This window comes from Octopus sinensis, linkage group LG4 (genome assembly GCF_006345805.1).
Source record: "Octopus sinensis linkage group LG4, ASM634580v1, whole genome shotgun sequence".
In the NCBI taxonomy this organism is placed as follows: Eukaryota; Metazoa; Mollusca; class Cephalopoda; order Octopoda; family Octopodidae; genus Octopus; species Octopus sinensis.
This window is the reverse complement of record NC_043000.1, coordinates 149,187,912-149,211,005: the sequence shown is the minus strand read 5'-3', so window position 1 is coordinate 149,211,005 and position 23,094 is coordinate 149,187,912. Positions and strand designations below refer to the sequence as shown.

Below are 23,094 nucleotides of genomic sequence, written 5' to 3'. Positions count from 1 at the left end.
GTATGTCAAGGGAGATAATTCAGTGCTACTTCTAGGCTTTAGGTTGTCCATACACACATATAGAAGGATCACTGCCACGCCTAGAAACAGATCTAAGAGAATTAACTCAAATATCCATTTTTTGCTGCTTTTTTTTTTGTTTTGTTTTGTTTTTCTTACCTCTTTGGTTTCATCTATTTGACAGAGTCACTGAATTCGCAAAAAGATGGAGGGCTCAACATCCATGGTTGAGGAAGATATTGAAGTATTGTTAAAAAAAATTTCTGCTACAATGGAGTTCCTATTTAGGAGATTCCTGACGTGTTCCCTCCAGTGGGTTAGGGTGCTCCGGCAGTCTTCAAAGTACTTGTTGAGGCTCATATAGGGTCATGTAGTTCTTTGATACATGTATATGAATTTCTGAAGTTTTCAATACCATACCACACACTGCTACGTGGATGGTACAGAACCAATTCAGTTGCCCTAATCATTTTATGCCACTCATCCATGATGGCATGATGGGATGGATAGCACATCAAAACAACATATCAGATTCCCTAATCACCAATAGCTTAAAGCAAAGAGATGCACTCACCCCAACTTTATCTTTGTGGGCCCTTCAAGCCATGATACACAAAATTCCATTAAACAACCCAGGCATATGAATCATGTACCATTTCAATGGTGGACTCTACAATTTGTCCAGACTTCCATTTGTTTGTTCCTTCTTCAGTAATGAATGACTCATAAGGGCCGGTTTCCCGGTTTCCGTGGCGTATATGTTCCCCACCTGGACGGGACATTGGTCCGTCGCAGGTGAGCTGCAAGATGCAGGAGGAAAGAGTGAGAGAAAGTTGTGGTGAAAGAATCAGCAGAAGTTCACCATTACCTTCTGCTGGAGCCGCATGGAGCTTAGGTGCTTCGCTCATAAACACACACATCGCCCAGTCTGAGATTTGAAACCACAATCCCCCAACCGCGAGTCCACTGCTCTAACCATTAGGCCATGTGCCTCCACACCCAGACTTCGATCACAAAGACTGACTAACAAAATTCATGTCACTGAGCTGTAAGTATACTAAAGGCAGCGAGCTGGCCGAACCGTTAGCATGCCGGACGAAATGCTTAGCGGTATTTCATCTGCCGTTACGTTCTAAGTTCAAATTCTGCCGAGGTTGACTTTACCTTTCATCCTTCCGGGGTTGATAAATTAAGTACCAGTTACACACTGGGGGTCGATGTAATCGACTTAATCCGTGTGCCTGTCCTTGTTTGTCCTCTCTGTGTTTAGCCCCTTGTGGGTAGTAAAGAAATATGTAAGTATACTAATGACAATACCTTGCCAACTCATTTACCTGAAGAAATGCAGAAATTAGTCAACAACTTCAAAAATGCATACAATCACTTCAGTCTAACAATCAACAGCCAGAAGACCAAAGTACCTGCACACCCAGCCCCACACTCAATCCTTCCTGATTTCAATTTCACCATCTCTAACCCACCACTGGAAGAAGTAGACCAGTTCCCATACTCTGCTCTCTACACACTGTAACTCCATAAAAAGCATCGAGAACAGGATTTGAGGTGCCCATGTCACTGTCTTTGGAAACAAAAACCTGAAACAATAAACGAAGCTTGTGGTGTATCAAGCCATAGTTGTTTCCATCTTCATCTACAGCTGAGAGATGTAGACTTTGTACCACATGAACATCTGTGCAGTGGAACGACTTCATCGACTGAAACTTCAATCAGTTATGAACACCAAATGGGAAGGACTACGTCATCAACTTTGCAGTCCTTGAACAGGCCAAAGCCAAGAGCATTGAGGTCATCATCATCATCAACACACCACCCCAAATGGACAGATCTTGTACACTGCATGAATAGTATCAGTTTTATTTCTTCATTGCCCACAAGAGGCTAAACATAGAGGGGACAAACAAGGACAGACAGAGGGATTAATTGATTACATCGACCCCAGTGTGTAACTGGTACTTAATTTATCGACCCTGAAAGGATGAAAGGCAAAGTCGACCTCAGCAAAATTTGAACTCAGAATGTAGCGACAGACGAAATAGGCACCAATATAAACAAAGAACCGCAAATGAAGAAGGTCTGGTGACTTTTTTTTTTAACATACATGCAAATTTTATATGTATGGGTAAGTGGGTAGGAGTGGGTGGGTGGATGGATGTGTGGGGGCAGTTGTAGGCACAGACATGGCTGTGTGGTTAAGAAGATTGCTTTCCAACCAAGTACTTTCAGGTTCAATCCTAAGGTTCATAAAATAAAGCACTAATCAAGTACTGGGGTTAACGTAATCAACTAGCACCACCTTCAAATTTCAGACCTTGTATTACATTAGAAACTATTACTACTACTACTACTACTACTAATACTTATTTCTTTATTACCCACAAGGGGCTAAACATTGAGGGGACAAACAAGGACAGACATAGGTATTAAGTCGATTACATCGACCCCAGTGTGTAACTGGTACTTAATTTATCGACCCCGAAAGGATGAAAGGTAAAGTCGACCTTGGCGGAATTTGAACTCACAATGTAACAGCAGACGAAATACCTATTTCTTTATTACCCACAAGGGGCTAAACACAGAGGGGACAAACAAGGACAGACATAGGTATTAAGTCGATTACATCGACCCCCCAGTGCGTAACTGGTACTTAATTTATCGACCCCGAAAGGATGAAAGGTAAAGTCAACCTCGGCGGAATTTGAACTCACAACGTAACGGCAGACGAAATACCGCTAAGCATTTCGCCCGACGTGCTAACGTTTCTGCCAGCTCTCCTAATACTAATACTGAGTTATTACACACATGTGAGTGAGAACACTTTGAGATATTTTTGGTATCTAACATATGTCAGATACTGCGAGCGCTGCTTCTGATTGGTCAATCCATGGTGATGACCCGAGGTCACGGTGACAGCGCTGCTTCTGATTGGTCAATCCATGGTGATGACCCAAGGTCACGGTTACGGCACTACTTTTGTCATTCATAAGTTACAACTAAACGTGAAGAATTTAGTTTTGGGGTTAATAAAACATGGTCGTTTATTCGTGTGTAATAAATAAAATACCAAACTCATTCCCTATGGATACCGTATTTATTACAACGAGTGGCTTGTAAACGTATCTAACTCGCTTTCGCCACTCGTAATAAATACGGTATCCATAGGGAACTCGTTTGGTATTCTCTATTTATCTCAGTGTGTGAATGTTGAACAAGAATAATTTCTCCTTGATAGCAAGCTACATCCAACACACTCAGGTCTCAAAGACTTGTTTTGTGATCCCTACTCTTCCAGATAGCATAGGTTTCTGCAGCAGTTCCAAGTTACTTTTAAACTGTAACTGATCTAACCAAGATCTGAAACTGGTAGTTACTATTCCAAATACACCAACTCCAATTAGAGTTACACATACTTCCTTTAAGTTCCATATAATTTTCAGTTCTCTTTTCAATCCACTACAGATGGTCATTTTCTCTTCTTTACATATTATTTTACTGATTCTGACAGAATCATTATTACTATTTTACTCTTTTACTTGTTTCAGTCACTTGACTGCGGCCATGCTGGAGCACTGCCTTTAATCGAGCAACTCGACCCCGGGACTTATTCTTTTGTAAGCCCAGTACTTATTCTATTGGTCTCTTTTTGCCGAACCGCTAAGTGACGGGTACATAAACTCACCAGCATCGGTTGTCAAGCAATGCTAGGGGGACAAACACATACACACAAACACACACATACATATATATATATATACATATATACAACAGGTTTCTCTCAGTTTCCGTCTACTAAATCCACTCACAAGGCATTGGTCAGCCAGGGGCTATAGCAGAAGACACTTGCCCAAGATGCCACGCAGTGGGACTGAACCCGGAACCATGTGGTTGGTTAGCAAGCTACTTACCACACAGCCACTCCTAAGCCTATTATATTGATATTATTTTAATGATTTTGCTAGAATCATATTCCATGCCGGACAAAATGCTTAGCTTAGCAGCATCTCATCTGTCTTGACATTCGGAGTTTAAATTCCTCCTTTGCCTTTTATCTTTTTGGGGTTGATAAAATAAGTACCAGTTAAGTACTGGGGTCGATGTAATTGACTAGTTCCCCACCCGCCACCAAAATCTCAGGCCTTGTGCCAAAGGAGGGGGGGGAGGGGAGGAAAAGAAGAGGAGAGGGAGGAGGAGAAGAAGAAGAAGAGGGGAGGGGGAGGGGGAGGAGTTGAAGAAGCACCACCACTATCACCATCATCATTATTATTATTATTATTATTATTAAGGCGGCAAGCTGACAGAATCGTTAGCAAGAATTTTAGTGGTCTAAGGGAAGTAACTATCAGATAGGGTGTTTGTGCGTGTGTGTGTGTGTGTATATATATATACACACACACACACATTGTTCAATATATTTAGCCTATGACAGATTCGAAATATTAATAGGTTTTAGCAAGTATATCTTGCCCAAGTTTGTTAACTGTAGTGGTAAATCTGTGTGTGTGCATGTATACATACATACATACCAACGTATGTATGTATGTATGTTTTTATATCTATAATAGAAATATTAAAATTACTAAGTCTCTCTAAAGGAGATTACGGCAGCGTTACTGGATATTAATATTATTAGTATGGCGATAACTATTAATATTTTTATATCTAGTTATATGGAAAAACATATTAACATCAAAATAGTGAAGTATTACTCGATACTTTTCAGTAAAGTATATATTTACTAAGTATAACAAGGAAAAAGTTGCTCATCTTCATCATCAGACAGTCTGATGAAGGCAAGTAAACCAAAACTTCGAGGTCACTGTCAAACCAATACTGACAACCTCCAGCTTGTGTTTGTACCACTTTTCCAAACAGACCACCTTCAATTCAATTTTTTAAGATGAAAATTGTAAAAACATAAATGAATGAAATCCTGTACAGAAACCATTTTGCTTGGAAAAAATATTATACATAAAAAATAATCAAATGAAAATAAAAAATAGTGATGAATGACAATATAATGAGTAATTAAAAGAATTTCTTAATACACAGAGTTTGACCTTAAATATTTTTAATAAGGTGTTAGTTCAAAAGGGAACAAATTCTAGTTATAAACTTCGGGTTTCATTGTGGAAAGACGTGCTTTTCATGCTCCTGAAACAACCAAGAGGGATTCCTTAAATTGACGATACAGAGGATGCAGAAGTACACATACCAAAATATACCATACTGCGAACAGACAGAAGGGAACAGAGCCATGATGGAGTTGCTGTATATGTCCAAGGGAGAGGAAGATCCTCATGAGACAACAGACGGAGGTTGCAAATCGCTTCCACAAGCAGTGAAAGGTCCTGCCTAAAAACAACACTGATGCAGATTGAAAAAAGCCTGCAACAATCCTATGTGAGGGAGAGAGAGCAGACAAAGAAGCCTGGGTTATAAAAAACATTAAGTCAAACCCGAAGGTCTTCTTTCATTATGCCAAAGAAATAGTCTCAGTACACTGCAAAATAGGACCCCTCTTCCAAAAGGATGGCTCCCTCACAGATAGTCCAACCAGGATCAGTGTGGTATTGAATGACCAGTTCAAAAGTATCTTTTCCACCCTGTTGGAACACAAACAAGTGAATGAACGAGGGGATTTCTTTGCTCCCTCAAAGAGGAAAAGAGATCAAAGAGGAAAAGGATCCCATCAACTTTAAACAGAGTCTGGATAGATTCCTTCAAAGAATACCAGATAAGCCACCCATAATTGGATACAACTCACCCAACAAGAACTCACTACTTGAACAAAACTTGACTTAAACAGGATTCAAATAATCCTATCAGGTGGTGCTATTAAGTTAGCCATGGCCTGGACTAATCTTTGGTCGAAACATATCTAAGTTATCTAAGTTATAACCAGCAAGGCAGTTATGATGGATTACATTGACATCAGCAAAGATATACAACTAGCCATAGATGAGATAGATGCAAACTCAACTGCTGGTCCTGATGGTTACCTAGCAAGCCTCCTCAAGTCATGTAAGCGTGCCCTGGCGAAACCACTGCAGATTCTCTTCCAGAGCTTTCCTGCAAATGGCAGAGTGCCAAGCAAACTGAAGGAGGGAATAATATGCCCAATCCATAAAGGAGGAAGCAGAGCAGATGCCTAAATCTATAGGCCTGTCTCTCTGACTTTACACAACAGCAAAGTCATGGAACAGATAGTAAGAGGGAAACAAATCACATTCCTTGAGGAAAATGACTTGCTGAGTGACACCCAGCATGATTTTCAACCAGGTAGGAGCTGCCTGACCCAGCACTTACAACATTATGATTGGGTGTTGAGGCAGTTATTCAACAATTCAAATGAGGACGTAATATACCTTGACTTTGCAAAAGCTTTTGATAAAGTGGATCGTGACATATGCCACAAACTGTGTGATCTCGGCATAGCTGGAAAACTTGGAGAGTGGTTACATGACTTTCTGAAAGACAGAGTCAGACAGTAGTGGCCATGGAGCCACCTCAATGAAAACACAAATAGTGAGCGGTGTTCCACAGGGCACTGCTTAGGGACCACTGCTTTTCATGGTAGCCCTCTCAGATATACCCTTTTGTTTTCTGTAAATTTGACTATATCTATTATATAAAATCCGTTCTGTCTGTCTCTGTGTGCGTCTTCTAGGATCTTGGGCATCCTCCATCCGATCAAACTAATCAAATTTGATATGTAGATACTGACAGTATCAGGGCGTGTATAAGTCTTAAAAAAATTACAAAAATCAATTCCAGGTGAGAATGCGATCGATAAAGCCATGGGAACGTGCATTTGTATGCACGATGATGAAGTACATCAGTCGAAATCTGTCATTTGCTGATGTCTCAAATTTAGGTTAAATCAGTGTTTCTCAAAGGGGAGGCCTATGGGACGGTTGGACAAATTGTTTTGAGAAAATTTGGTTTAAATGTTTGACAACTATATATATATATATATATATATTCTTCATTATTTTCAAAATTAACTGAAACAAAGGCAGTGTATTTCTAAAGAAATATGATGACCAAAAGGTTAATATTAACGAAAGTTTCTATCAAAATAATACTAATAGATAAGCTTTATATCGGACTTAACATGGATGTCTTATTGGAACACTAAATACTGCATTATTAGCCTCGAGAGATCCACTCATATAAGCACTTGGTGCATAAGAGCACACACAGATTATAGCAGACAAGAATCATCTGATATAAGGGCTGGAATTCCCACATCACATAATTTCATTCTACTGGAAATCATAAGTGGAAAGCATCCAGTCACCGCTTGCCAGTGAAATCTCATTGCTACAATATATAAAATATCAGCATCTTTTCAAACACTGGTGATGCAAATAGCCAGCAGGCTTATTAAAAATTAACTATTAGTGACAGAAGCAGTATTAATGCCAAAAGGAGATCTTTACCTTTTTTGACGTACAGATTTAAAAATAATTTTTTGTAACTAAACACTTTCAAATTTCAGACACTGGTAGAATGGGTCGTCATATAAAACAAGTTTTATTCTTAGCATTTTTGAGAAAAACTTATATCTACGAAGTAATTTCACGTCAAAGTAAGCCTATTTCGGAAATTTCAACCAATCAATGACGTGTATTCAGCTGAATAAAATTACTGCTGTTGTTTGTCAATAAGAACTTCCGGTGGTGTAGTTTTCGTTTGTAACTGTTATTTATGACAACCCTAACTCTAAAACCTTAACCCTAACCCTAAAACCCTAAACCTTACCGTAAAAACCCTAACCCTAACTTTAAAACCATAACTCTAAAACCCAAACCCTAACCCTAAAGCCCTAGCCCTAACACCTTAACCTTAAAACCCTAACCCTAAAACCCTAAACCTTACCTTAAAAACCCTAACCCTAACTTTAAAACCCTAACCCTAAAGCCCTAGCCCGAACACCCTAACCTTAAAACCCTAACCCTAAAACCTTAAAGCTAAAACCAGTGCAAACATACGAACGATGTCATAAATAACAGTGACAAACGTAAAATACACCGCTGAGAGTTGTTGTTGACAAACAACGGCAGTAATTTTATTCAGCTGAATACACATCATTGATTGGTTGAAATTACCGATATACGACAACTTTGACGTGAAATTACTTGGTAAATATAAGTTTTTCTCAAAAATGCTAAGAGTGAAACATGTTTTATATGACACATTCTACCAGTGTCCGAAGTTTGAAAGTGTTTAGTTACAAAAAATTATTTTTAAAATCTGTAGGTCAAAAGGTCCCCAAAATACATTAAAAAGAAAATTTTTTTTAATAAATCATCATCATCATCATCATCATTTAACGTCCGTTCTCCATGCTAGCATGGGTTGGACGGTTCAACCGGGGATCTGGGAAGCCAGAAGGCTGCACCAGGCTCCAGTCTGATCTGGCAGTGTTTCTACAGCTGGATGCCCTTCCTAACGCCAACCACTCCATGAGTGTAGTGGGTGCTTTTTACGTGCTACCTACACAGGTGCCAGGAGAGGCTGGCAACGGCCACGGTCACATTGGTGCATTTTACGTGCCACCGGCACGGAAGCCAGTCGAGGCGGCACTGGCATCGGCCACGATTCGGATGGTGCTTTTTACGTGCCACCGGAACGGAAGCCAGTCGAGGCGACGCTGGCATCGGCCACAATTCGGATAGCACTTTTTACGTACCACTAGTCCAGGGGTCCTGGCAACTGCCGGGTGCCAAAACTTGAAAAACAGATTTAATAATTGAAAATAAAAAATAGGAATTATAATTACCTTCTGTTAAAAAGTTCTGCAAATATACAACCACAACTCCACAAATCAACAGGTGAAGCGTACTGAGCTTGTAGAATGACTTCAGGGGCACGATACCATAACGTTACGACCTAAATGAGAAATAACTTTCAACTTTTGTGTATGTGTGCGTGTGTGTGTGTATATATATATATATATTTATATATACTCTTTTACTTGTTTCAGTCATTTGACTGCGGCCATGCTGGAGCACCGCCTGTATATATATATATATATATATATATATATATATATATATATATATATATATATATATATATATTATATATATATATAAAATGACAATAGGACAAGGTAGAAAATGCTAAAATAATTTTGTCATGAAGAACATTTTAGTACCAGTTTCAGCCTTTGTGACTTTTTCAACTTTGAGTAAAGCACAAGAAACAATTTAATCGTGGAAAAATTAAATATTTCATTTAATTTTTCCACAATCAAATTTTTTTTCCGTGTTTTACTCAAAGTTGAAAAAGTCGCAAAGACTGAAACCGGTACTAAAATGTACTACATGATAAAATTATTTTAGCATTTTCTACCTTGTCCTATTTTCCTCATACATATCAACTCGTGTATACTTTTCAACCTTCAACATATATATATATGTGTGTGTGTGTGTATATATATATATATATATATATATTATATATATATATATCTATATATATATATATATATTCATATATATATATTCATATATATATATATATTCATATATATATATATATATATGTATATACATACATATGTATAAAAAATATATATAAAAATACAAAATGGGACAAGAATGCAAAACATTCAAATAGACGATACAAAAACACGGACGGGTCATTCGAAGCCTCTAATCTTCAGTCAAAAACCGGATCATCCTCGCAATTTTGGCTGATTAATCTTGAGATCACTCAGATATATATATATATATATACACACAATAGGCTTCTTTCAGTTTCCGTCTACCAAATCCACTCACAAGGCTTTGGTTGGCCCAAGTTATAGCAGGAGACACTTACCCAAGGTGCCACGCAATGGAACTGAACCTGGAACCATGTGGTTGGTAAGCAAGCTACTTAACACATAGCCACTCCTGCACCTACATTGCATGTTAATTTCATGAGTAGACTGTTCCGTTGATTGGATCAACTGGAACCCTTTTCATTGCGTCTTGCAACCTTTTCAATAGTCTTCACTATTGAAAAGGTTGCAAGACACAACGAAAATTTTAGGAAAATAAAAACAAGAAATAAGTGGAAATTTTACCGGTGAGTGTTACATTATAAGGCACAAAAAGAAAATGACTCTCCCCAGACACAACAGAATATGCTTCAACACACGAACTCATATAAAGAATCTTGCATACCAAATCCAAAAACGAAATATCTTTATATATAAAAGAGAAGTTGTGTGTCTGTCTCCTACGATTTAGATTCCTAACTACTCCCACATTTTGCGGTGCAGTTTAACCAAAACCGGGTATCTTATAGCCATGATTCATATCGAGCCCTTCTGGGTATTAGCGTGCGTCTACGATGAGTCTACGATTTAAAAAAAAATTTACCATCATTTTTTTCTATTTTAATGCATTTTTTTCGCTATTACATAAGGGAAGTAACTCTCTAAAAATGTTTACGATGAATCAATGATTTAAAAAAAAAATTACCATTTTTTTCCCATTTTTAATGCATTTTTTTGCTATTTTTTGGCTATAACTCTCTAAAAATGCTTATATAGTTATTTCCCTTACAAACCCGAACAATGCCGGGCGATACTGCAAGATAATTATAAAAAAAATTATAATCATATCATTGATATCAGAAGAATATAGAAACTTAAAAAATGTGAACTAACTCTTTCTGGAATGGGCAGCCTTCAATTTCTCCTATTCAAACAGTTTTTTTTACCCAATATTTACATGTTATTTATAGCTTTATCCTCTTCGAGATTATCCATTCCGAAGCAAAGGGATTATAATCATATTAACAGTAAGTCATTATCTTGAATATTTAGATATCCAACTACTTATGATATAATGTTGATTATCAGTTTTTCTGGTTGCAAATTCCCTGTTCTTACGTAGGAATATTTCCAGGATGACTTCATTTTGCCTAACTTTGAATATGCTTTGTTCTTAAGACTTATGCACTTTTAGAGGAATCTTTCCTGGAAGAAAAACCACAGCTCCTGATATTTCAACAAAAACCACATACATTAACTCTCTCTTTTACTCTTTTACCTCTTTCAGTCATTTGACTGCGGCCATGCTGGAGCACCACCTTTAATCGAGCAAATCGACCCCGGGACTTATTCTTTGTAAGCCCAGTACTTATTCTATCAGTCTCTTTTGCCGAACCACTAAGTGACGGGGACGTAAACACACCAGCATCGATTGTCAAGCAATGCTAGGCGGACAAACACACACACACACACATACATATATATATATACATATATACGACAGGCTTCTTTCAGTTTCCGTCTACCAAATCCACTCACAAGGCATTGGTCGGCCCGGGGCTATAGCAGAAGACACTTGCCCAAGATGCCACGCAGTGGGACTGAACCCGGAACCATGTGGTTGGTTAGCAAGATACTTACCACACAGCCACTCATATTTAATAATGTTTAGATTATTGAGCTGTTTCTAATGGATAGTTCGAATGTGTGTGTGTGCATGTGTGCATGCATGCATGCACACACACACACACACACACACACACACATACTCATTTACTTGTTTCAGTCATTTGACTGTGGCCATGCTGGAGCACCGCCTTTAGTCGAGCAAATCGACCCCAGGACTTATTCTTTGTAAGCCTAGTACTTATTCTATCGGTCTCTTTTGCCAAGCCGCTAAGTTACAGGGACGTAAACACACCAGCATCAGTAGTTTAGCGATGTTGGGGAGACAAGCACAGATACACAAACACACACACATATATGTATGTACATATATACGACAGGCTTCTTTTAGGTTCCGTCTACCAAATCCACTCACATGGTTTTGGTCAACCCGAGGCTATGGTAGAAGACACTTGCCCAAGGTGCCATGCAGTGGGACTGAACCCGGAGTCATGTGGTTGGTAAGCAAGCTACTTACCACAAAGCCACTCCTACGCCTACATGTATATTACTTTTTATTTATGCATCACTGAAAAAGTATTCTGAAATGTTCATTTTAAGTATATCTTTATATATAAAAGTAAGGTTGTGTGTCTGTCTCCTACGATTTAGATTCCTAACTACTCCAACATTTGTCGTGATTCATATCGAGCCCTTCTGGATACGCGTCTACAATGAGTCTACGATTTAAAAAAAAAATTTACCATCATTTTTTATTCCATTTTTAATGCATTTTTTTGTAATTTTTTTGCTATAACTCTCTAAAATTGCTTATATAGTTATTTCCCTTACAAACCCGAGCAACGCCGGGCGATACTGCTAGTCTTTATATATAAAAGTGAAGTTGTGTGTCTGTCTCCTACGATTTAGATTCCTAACTACTCCCACGTTTTGCGGTGCAGTTTAACCAAAACCGGGTATCTTATAGTCGTGATTCATATCGAGCCCTTCTGGGTATTAGCGTGCGTCTATGATGAGTCTACGATTTAAAAAAAAATTTACCATCTTTTTTTTCCATTTTAATGCATTTTTTTCGCTATCATATAAGGGAAGTAACTCTCTAAAAATGTCTACGATGAGTCAACGATTTAAAAAAAAATTTACCATCATTTCTTTTCCATTTTTAATGCATTTTTTGCTATTTTTTGGCTATAACTCTCTAAAAATGCTTATATAGTTATTTCCCTTACAAACCCGAGCAACGCCGGGCGATACTGCTAGTGACTTATATAAAGAAGGTAATTCATTGATGACCAGCAAGTTGTAGTAGTAGTAGTAGCAATAGTAGCATTCTGCATTTCTCTTCTCTTTTTTTTATATTTGACAATATTCTTTTAGTCTTCTGTCAACCTTAAACACATAAATAAAACCAAGAAACATTTTGAGAACTTCTTGGGTTCAACCAACATAAATTCAGATAATACTAACCACTGCAGTAAGAGTCATTTGAAAAGTATAACTTCGTGCCAGACCAAAATCTGCAATTTTTAACAAACCATTTCTGGTTACTAGAATATTCTGTGGCTTCAAGTCTCTGTGTACAACTTTATGACAATGGAGAAAATCAATACCACTGAGTAGCTGTTTCATCATGTTCTGGAAGAAAATACACGAAACAAAAGATTAGATTCACAATAAAATATATATTTCTTTACTACCCACAATGGGCTAAACACAGAGGGGACAAACAAGGACAGACATAGGTATTAAGTCGATTACATCGACCCCAGTGCGTAACTGGTACTTAATTTATCGACCCCGAAAGGATGAAAGGCAAAGTCGACCTCGGCGGAATTTGAACTCAGAACGCAACGACAGACGAAATACCTATTTCTTTATTACCCACAAGGGGCTAAACACAGAGGGGACAAACAAGGACAGACAAAGGGATTAAGTCGATTACATTGACTCCAGTGCGTAACTGGTACTTAATTTATCGACCCCGAAAGGATGAAAGGCAAAGTCGACCTCGGCAGAATTTGAACTCGGAACGTAACAACAGACGAAATACGGCTACACATTTCACCTGGCGTGCAAACATTTCTGCCAGCTCGCCACCTTATTCACAATAAAATATAGTTTATTGTTATACTTGGAGATGGTCATATTTTGCCAATTAAGCACATGCACTATGTCTTTATTTCAGCTTAATTACTTTTATTTTTGTTTTTTTGTGTATCCTCTTGAACAAGAAGACATGTGGGATAAAGAGTTGCTAAAGAAGATACAGGATGATTGATGAAAGAGCTTTGACAAAGAAACAAAAATGATGATGATGATAATATTGGGTTGTCCGGAAAGTTCATGCCAATTTTTAAAGGAAAGAAAAAGGTCAATAAATACTTGCCATTACATTTTTAATCATCCCAGCTGAGCTGCAGTAATTTTTGTCTGGTTCCCAAAACATCAAGTGCCGAAAATGAACTTTCTTAACTTCCATTTTAAAGGGTTACAGAATTAACACAGGTTATAGGAACATAAACCTTCTTTCATGAAAAGATAGCTTAAACTGTGCTCTAAATGGAGGAGTAGTCAAATCCTATTTTATGGACTCAACCATGTTCTAAAATAAGTCAAAAGGTAACCTACTATAAATTGGCACAAACTTTCCGGACAACCCAATAATAATCCCTTCTACTAAAGGCACAAAACCTGAAATTTTGGGGGAGGGGACTAGTCAATTACATCGACCCCAGTGTTTCTCTGGTACTTATTTTTTCGTCCCCAAAAGGATAAAAGGCAAAGTTGACCATGGCAGAATTTGAACTCAGAATGTAGTGGCAGAGAAAATACTGCTAAGCATTTCGCCCGGTATGGGTTTCAAATTTTTTCCACAAGGGCAGCAATTTTGGGGGAGGGAATGAGCTGATTACATCGACCCCAGTGTTCAACTGGTACTCATTTTATCGATCCCCCGAAAGGACGAAAGGCAAAGTCAACCTCAATGGAATTTGAACTCAAAACATAAAGACAGATGAAACACCACTAAGCATTTTGCCTGGCTTGTTAACAATTCTGCCAGCTCGTCACCTTAATAATAATAATAATGATAATAATGATAATGATGATGATAATAATAACAATAATAATAAAATGTGTATGCCCTGATGCAGTACCAGACAGTGGCTCTCACGGCTTCTGATCTTAACCAATTGGAAGTGTTATCATGTAGATTGTTTTATCTTGGTATAAAAGATGGGCTACAGTAAATATTCTGCTCAATACCACAGATTTGCTTGTCAGTTGTTTGACTTTAACCAGTTGAGCATGTCCCTTGGTGGCTGACGATATATGCATCCCTGATCATGAGCAGAAGTAGTGGCGGGGGCATCATAGCCATGTGTTGAAAGGAATTCTTGGAGGTTTGGATAATTCACCTCTGGAAACATGGGTGTTTCGTTCAACATCCTTAAACAACCCTTATTCAGGGATCTTTTGAGCGGGATGGGTTACTGGTAGTTGAGGAGAAACAGGAGAAGGGTAACAGCAGGTGTGGGGGGGAGGGAGCAGACACACAGTCCACAGAACGTGCTCTGGCAAGGGCGGTGTGGATAGTGGTGAGGAGATATCCATGTAAGATGAAGTGGCGAGCCATGAGTTGAGACTGAGTCTCAAAGTCATGGTTGTCACTGCAGAGCCTGCGCAGACGGAGGAATTGGGAATAGGAGAAGGATAGCTTGGTGTGGGTAGGGTGGGAGGAGAAGTTGAGGTATGAGTGTGAGTCTGTGTTTGTAGTGGATGGAGGCGGTGAGAGTGGAGTGGTGTATGTTGACCAAAATGTTGAGAAAAGCAACGGAAGTGTTGGAAATAGTGCAAGAGAAGTGGAGGGCAGAATGGAAAGATTGGACAAAAGAGAGGAAGGAGTCTAGTTGTTTGTGGAAGAGCGAGGTCACACCGATGCAGTCATCAATATAATGACAATATAGTTCAGGAGCGGGACCAGTGAATCTTGAAAAGATCTGGACCTCAACGTAGCCAATGAATAGGTCCACTTACTTGGGGCCACTCAAGAGACCTGTTGGTGAAACTCCATCACGAACGAGAAGCAGCTGAGGGAGAGAACAGGTTCGGCCAGACGAAGAAGTGTGGACGTGTCAGGTTGGGGTTAGGTTGAAGTTCTAGGTTCCTGTCAACCATCTTACCCATGCATGCATGGAAGATGGACATTAAACAATGATGACACACACACATATATATATATATATATATATATATATATATATATATATATATACACACGTACATACATACATATCATCATCATCATCACTACTTAACATCCATTTTTCATGCACACAAAACAGTTATAGATATGTAATGCTGTACCAATTTGACTGTTGTTTCTAGTAAGTCCATACAGAATCTCCCAAATGGATTTTCATCTAATGTTTTTACAATTATGTCCAAGTATTCAAGAAAAGGAACATAGCTAGATACCTACTCACTAAATATAGTAAAACACAAATCATATTTAAATGAACATAGGCATAGGAGTGGCTGTGTGGTAAGTAGCTTGCTTAACAACCAGATGGCTCCGGGTTCAGTCCCGCTGCATGCCACCTTGGGCAAGTATCTTCTACTATAGCCTCGGGCCGACCAAAGCCTTGTGAGTGAATTTGGTAGACGGAAACTGAAAGAAGCCCGTCGTATATATATGTGTAAATATATATATATATATATATATATATATATATATATATATATATAATATATATATGGTATATATATATATATATATGTGTGTATATATATATATATATATATATATGTATATATGTGTATATATATGCGTATATATATGTGTGTGTGTGTAGTATATGTTTGCGTGTGTATATGTTTGTGTGTCTGTGTTTGTCCCCCCCCCCAACATTGCTTGACAACTGATGCTAGTGTGTTTACTTCCCCATAACTTAGCGGTCCGGCAAAAGAGACCGATAGTATAAGTACTAGGCTTACAAAGAATAAGTCCTGGTGTTGATTTGGTCGACTAAAGGTGGTGTTCCAGCATGGCCACTGTCAAATGACTGAAACAAGTAAAAGAGTATATATAATATTTATTATTGATCGGTGGATTTGATAGGTGGGAAAAGCCCGTTGTGTGTGTGTGTGTGTGTGTGTGTGTGTGTGTGTTGTGTGTGTGTGTGTGCGTGCCCAGTCACGTGACGGTTGTATGCAAGCGTCACGTCATAAGAGCGATGTTTTTTGTTTCCAGTGTCTCATGATAAATATATCTGGTCATAGGCGGCGAGCTGACAGACTCGTTAGCATGCCGGTTGAAATGCATAGCCATATTTCGTCTGTCGTTATGTTCTGAGTTCAAACTCCGCCGAGGTCGACTTTGCCCTTCATCCTTTCGGGGTCGATAAATTAAGTACCAGTTACGCACTGGAGTCGATGTAATCAACTTAATCCGTTTGTCTGTCCTTGTTTGTCCCCCCTGTACTTAGCCCCTTGTGGGTAGTAAAGAAATAGGTATTTCGTCTGCTGTTACGTTCTCAGTTCAAATTCCACCGAGGTCGACTTTGCCTTTCATCCTTTCGGGGTCGATAAATTAAGTACCAGTTACGCACTGGGGTTGATGTAATCGACTTAATCCGTTTGTCTGTCCTTGTTTGTCCTCCTCTGTGTTTAGCCCCTTGTGGGTTAATAAAGAAACATAAATATATCTGGTCATAGGTAAATATTGACTTGCAACATTACAGCATTTGGCCGGAGAAAATTTGTTCCGACAAATTTCCATGCAAGCATGGAAACGTAGTCGTTAAAACGATTGATGACGCAAATAATTATATACCTAGTTTAATTATTTGAATTCAAAGAAAAACCACAATCATTTATTGTCCATGTTTAAGAACGTCTGTTCACAATTGACAAAGAACGGTAACTCCAAAACTATTGAAGTTATCTCCCTTGGCATGATAAACCCAAAGCGCTGCATTAATAGACAAAGTAATAATGAGTATTATTCAACAAATGAAAGGGATTCATTTTGTAAAAAAAAATGTGTAAATTCCGACTTGCATACAAAAAAAATTGATAAGAAAACGATATGTCAGAAAAGCTTATTGAAATTTATATCATCGACGAGTTAACCTGCGATTCCTTAACGACAATATAACCTTCACATAATTAAGGTATCTTCGGCCCCTGACGAGTAGCTAGATGAGTACTCCTTGTTCAGTGATTATTACATCAGAGGACCTATTACCTAGGAAACATTTGTAGCCTGGATTTTACCTGTTTCACTCCCTCAATTTTGATATATATATATATATTATATATATATATATATATAAGGATAAGATCGTTAATTTTAAATATTGATCTTATCAAGTGGCCAGCATGGGAAAAAAACCTTCAAAGGTAATAATTATTAAAATTATAATTTAGGGTATCCAAGAGATACAGCCATGCTGGAAATAGCAGCCAAAACCCGACTCAAAAACCACATTTGGTTTTAGAGTCAAGTTTTGGCTGCTATTTCCAGCGTGGCAGTATCTCTTAGATACCCTAAATTATAATTTTACATATATATATATGTATGTATATATATAACAATTATTATTTGAGGGAACAAAATCCAAACTTACAAGGTAAAGAATTCAATTTAGAAATACTAAATCAGATTCCACACAATATAATATATATATAAAATATTAGAAAAAAAACACCTAATATTTTATATCTATATATGTGTATACATATATATATATATATATATTATATTATATATATATATTATATTATATATATATATATATATACATACATATATATATTATTTCTTTACTACCCACAAGGGGCTAAACACAGAGGGGACAAACAAGGACAGACAAACGGATTAAGTTGATTACATCGACCCCAGTGGGTAACTGGTACTTAGTTAATCGACCCCGAAAGGATGAAAGGCAAAGTCGACCTCGGCGAAATTTGAACTCAGGACGTAACGGCAGACGAAATACGGCTACGCATTTCGCCCGGCGTGCTAACATTTCTGCCAGCTCATATATATATATATACATATATATATATATATATATATATATATATATATATATATATATACACAGGCTTCTTTCAGTTTCCATCTACCACTTGCAGAAGACACTTGCCCAAGGTGTCATGTAGTGAGATTGAACTTGGAACCACGTGGCTGGGATACAAACTTCTTACCACACAGCCACAAGACAAGAATATTATAGATACTTATTTCATGATTGTTAAATGGATGAGAAGAAAGATGATCAAAGCAACATTTTAAACCAGAGTCTAGAGATACAAAATTAGTTATTGAAATACATTTCATCTACGCCTCTACAATCTCAGATAAATTTCTTTAATAGCTGAATCAATGGAAAACAGTGCTTGTATCTTTTTTTAGAGTTTGTGAGACTAGTGGGAGGACAGAAATATATTATCAGAACATTGACCTCCTGGAATCTGTCCAGAGACGTGCAACCAAACGCATACCCTCCATCAGACACATACCATACTCTGAGCGCCTTGTTTCCCTGGGCATGGACTCACTGAAGCTCCGGCATCTGGCGATGGACTTGGTAAACACCCACAAAGTTATCAACCACCTCACCAACAACAACACTGAACACCTTTTTGATCTCCATGTGTCTAACACACGTGGACATGCCTACAAAGTCAGAAAACAACACAGCTCCCATGACTTTCGGAAACATTTCTTCACGCTCAGAGTTGCTGAAGCATGGAATAAACTGCCTGCATCAGTTGTTGACTGCCATGACACTGCATCCTTTAAGGCCCTCATGCTCTCCGAAATCCGCCGAAACTACACCTGATTGTCCCCCTTCCATACTCATACACATATGTGTATGTCATGACTCATGCACTGTTCTTTTCCTGACGCTTGTACATTACCCTATGTACTATACATACACTTTAGATGAGTTGTAGTGCACCTGAGCACTGTACACAATGTTTTATTATTATTATTATTATATTATTATTATTATATCCTTAAACCAATCCTGAGTGGATTCTAAAGACTCTGAAGAACCAAGCAGGCAATGGATTCAGTTTACTTCCACCATTCCTTTCAATGTTCAAATATAAAAAATTCAGAAATATGGTTAATTACCCGAATTATATCTTGTTCCAAACTTGGAGAAGGGTATTTTTCAAGAAAACTGGATAGATCTTGGTCAATGTATTCAAAAAGAAGCGTAAGATAGGTTCTTCCACCAGAATCATTAACGATGACATCCAGAAACCTGAATAATTAAAAAGAAACTTTGGAATTAATTTTAGTACATTTATAAATTCTCTTGTAATTTAGCAAAATTATGCATGAACTAAATGTAAATGTCAAAAGGTTGCAACCAGCCAAACTGATATAGGATTAGCTAGGGGGACAAACACATACACATATATATATATATACACATATATATGACGGGCTTCTTTCAGTTTCCGTCTATACACCAAGGAAACCGGGAAACCAGCCCTTATGAGCCAGGCATGGCTTGAGAAGGAACAAACTTTAAAAAAAAACTTTTTTCTATGTACAAGTCAATTTAAGAAGTACAAAATTGTACAATGGGTTAGCTATGAGTACAATGACAAATTTAGTGTACATGTAAGTGTTCAGAAAAGCTCGGTCTTTGACCCCCTCCAATTTATCATCATCTTCCAAGCCATAACAGAAGAATTTAAGACTGGAAGTTCATGGAAACTGTTATATGCTGATGATCTTGCCCTCATAGCAGAATCTGTAACAGAATTAGAAAAGAAATTCAAGGTGTGGAAACAAAATCTGGAATCAAAGGGTCTCAAAGTTAATTTAGCAAAGACCAAGGTCCTAGTAACCAAGAAATTAGACAGGACCCTATCTCTTTCAGGTAAATGACCCTGCTCAATATGTAGGAAAGGTGTTGGCAGGAATTCCATTTGGTATCCCCAGTGCAAGCTATGAACACACAAGAGGTGCAGTGGAATAGTACAAAGATTAACAGGAAAATTAGCGTTTGTATATGGAAGATGTACAAGAGCCATAAAGATTACAGGATATAAGGGAAACTGATTTCCTCAAATGCCCTAGAGACTCACAAAAAGTGGTACCTAGGTGACATAATTAGCAACAGCAGAGGATGTACCAAAAATGTAATTGCTAGAATATGAATAAGATGGAGAAAATTCAGAGAGCTTCTACCTTTGTTGGCAACCAAAGGTCTCTCTCCAAGTGTGAGGAAGATTGTATGATGCCTATGTATGAATAACAATGGTACATGGTAGTGAGATGTAAGTCCTGAAAGCAGAAGACATGCAAAGACTAGAGAAATGAAGCTGGTATGCTCTGCTTGACATGCAATGGCTGTGTGGTAAGTATCTTGCTAACCAACCACATGGTTCCGGGTTCAGTTCCACTGCGCGGCACCTTGGGCAAGTGTCTTCTACTATAGCCCCGGGCCGACCAATGCCTTGTGAGTGGATTTGGTAGATGGAAACTGAAAGAAGCCTGTCGTATATATGTATATATATATATATGTATTATGTGTGTGTGTTTGTGTGTCTGTGTTTGCTTGACAACCGATGCTGGTGTGTTTATGTCCCCCGTTACTTAGCGGTTCGGCAAATGAGACCGATAGAATAAGTACTGGGCTTACAAAAGAATAAGTCCCGGGGTCGAGTTGCTCGATTAAAGGCGGTGCTCCAGCATGGCCGCAGTCAAATGACTGGAACGAGTAAAAGAGTAAAAAGAGTAAAGAGTATGTTCTTTTTCCACATCCCAGTGCATAACAAACAGCATCACTCAGTGCCTTTTTAAAAATTGGAATAACCAAAACTCAGTGAACACATAGGAATATAATTTACATTTCCCATAAGTAACATCCAAAAGTAATCTTTATGTATGTGTGTGTGTGTGTGTATTTTTACACATGTGACTTACCCAGTAAATATGTTGTTCATTCTTTTAAACATTTTTTTTTTTTTATTCACAGTGCCACCTCACCGATGCCGGCACCGCCTTGACTGGCTTCCATGCTGGTGGCATGTAAAAAGCACCAACCAATCGTGACCGTTGCCAGTGTCGCCTGGCCCCTGTGTCGGTGGCACGTAAAAGGCATCCAGTTGTAGAAACACTGCCAGATCAGACTGGAGCCTGGTGCAGCCTCCTGGCTTCCCAAACCCCGGCTGAACCGTCCAACCCATGCCAGCATGGAGAACGGACGTTAAACAATGATGATGATGATGATGATGATTTTGTATACCACGTAGCATGCCATTTTGCAACCAACATATTGCTGTATATATTTTGCATTAGTAAACCCACTCAAAACTGAGACTGGACAAGACTTACATTTAGTGGAAAGTAGAAATAAGTTCATGTAGGTACAACCACTGTAGTTGTTTTGCTTGCACAACCATTTCCAGTACACTTACATATAGATTTCTATAAGTTTTAATGCACGAGATCATATGTCAATAGCACAACCATTTCAAAAAATATATTAGATCGCAGACATTCATTTCATTGCATTGCATGTAAAACAGTTCCAACTGAACAGTCACCTTACTAGCACTTGTGACCACGTCGCCTTACTAGCACTTGTGCTGGTGGCATGTGAAACATTCGAGCGAGGTCGTCGCCAGTGCCGCTGAACTGGTTCCTGTGCAGGTGGCACATAAAAAGCACCATTTGGGCATGGCCGTTGCCAGTACCACCAAACTGGCCCTTGTACCGGTGGCACATAAAAGCACCCACTACACTCTCGGAGTGGTTGGCATTAGGAAGGGCATCCAGCTGTAGAATCTCCGCCAGATCAGATTGGAGTCTGGTTCGCCAGACCTCAGTCAAATCGTCCAATCCATGCTAGCAAGGAAAGCGGACATTAAATGATGATGATGATGAAGATATTGTTTTGATTAGAAATATAAAATCTCACTTTTCCCAAAGAAAAGGGTCTTCTTATCATTAAGGAGCATCTTGAGAGCCGGTGCTAGGCTCTGGTTTCATAGTATAAAATGAATGAGAGATTAATTCACTCAGGGATAAGACAATAGTTTATTGTTGGTGATTGTGGTTGTTGTTGTTGTTGTTGTTTGACCCCATTTAGTTCTAACAAAGCAGGTATGGGCAACCTTTTACGAGAAGCAGGGTACATGAGACAGGGTTCATCATTAGGCAAGCTGCACTAGTAAAGAGATTCATGGTAACTTTTTATAAGGTATACCATTCAAAAAATCTGGCAAGTTTGCGCATGATTGATCAAAGGCATTCCAATCAAGATCAGCCAATCTTACTTTCAAGCACAGTATACCAAGGACTATATTATCCAAGGCGGCAAGCTGGCAGAAACGTTAGCACGCTGGGTGAAATGCGTGGCTGTATTTCGTCTGCCGTTACGTTGTGAGTTCAAATTCCGCCGAGGTCGACTTTGCCTTTCATCCTTCCGGGGTCGATAAATTAAGTACCAGTTACGTACTGAGATCGACGTAATCCATTTGTCTGTCCTTGTTTGTCTCCTCTGTGTGTAGCCACTTGTGGGTAGTAAAGAAATATATATTATCCAATGTGTTGTTCTCTTTTCAAGGTGATGGTATGATTTGAGGGAGATTTGGTTACTTTTTCTAACAGGCTGAACAATCACAAAGAACTTCTCTCATTA

At 38.4% G+C, this 23,094-nt stretch overlaps 1 protein-coding gene across 3 annotated transcripts in view; it reads right to left on the bottom strand.

The window, feature by feature from the left end:
- Positions 1-23,094, bottom strand: part of LOC115211030 (cyclin-dependent kinase 4-like) — a 142,312-nt gene that overhangs the window by 57,141 nt on the left and 62,077 nt on the right. For all 3 annotated transcript variants that reach the window (XM_036502557.1, XM_029779881.2, XM_036502558.1), the window contains exons 3-5: positions 19,566-19,698; positions 12,884-13,051; positions 8,804-8,913 (exon numbers count right to left, since the gene is read on the bottom strand). In XM_036502557.1, coding sequence (XP_036358450.1) covers positions 8,804-8,913; positions 12,884-13,051; positions 19,566-19,698 — 411 coding nt within the window. The remainder of the gene's footprint in view (positions 1-8,803; positions 8,914-12,883; positions 13,052-19,565; positions 19,699-23,094) is intronic.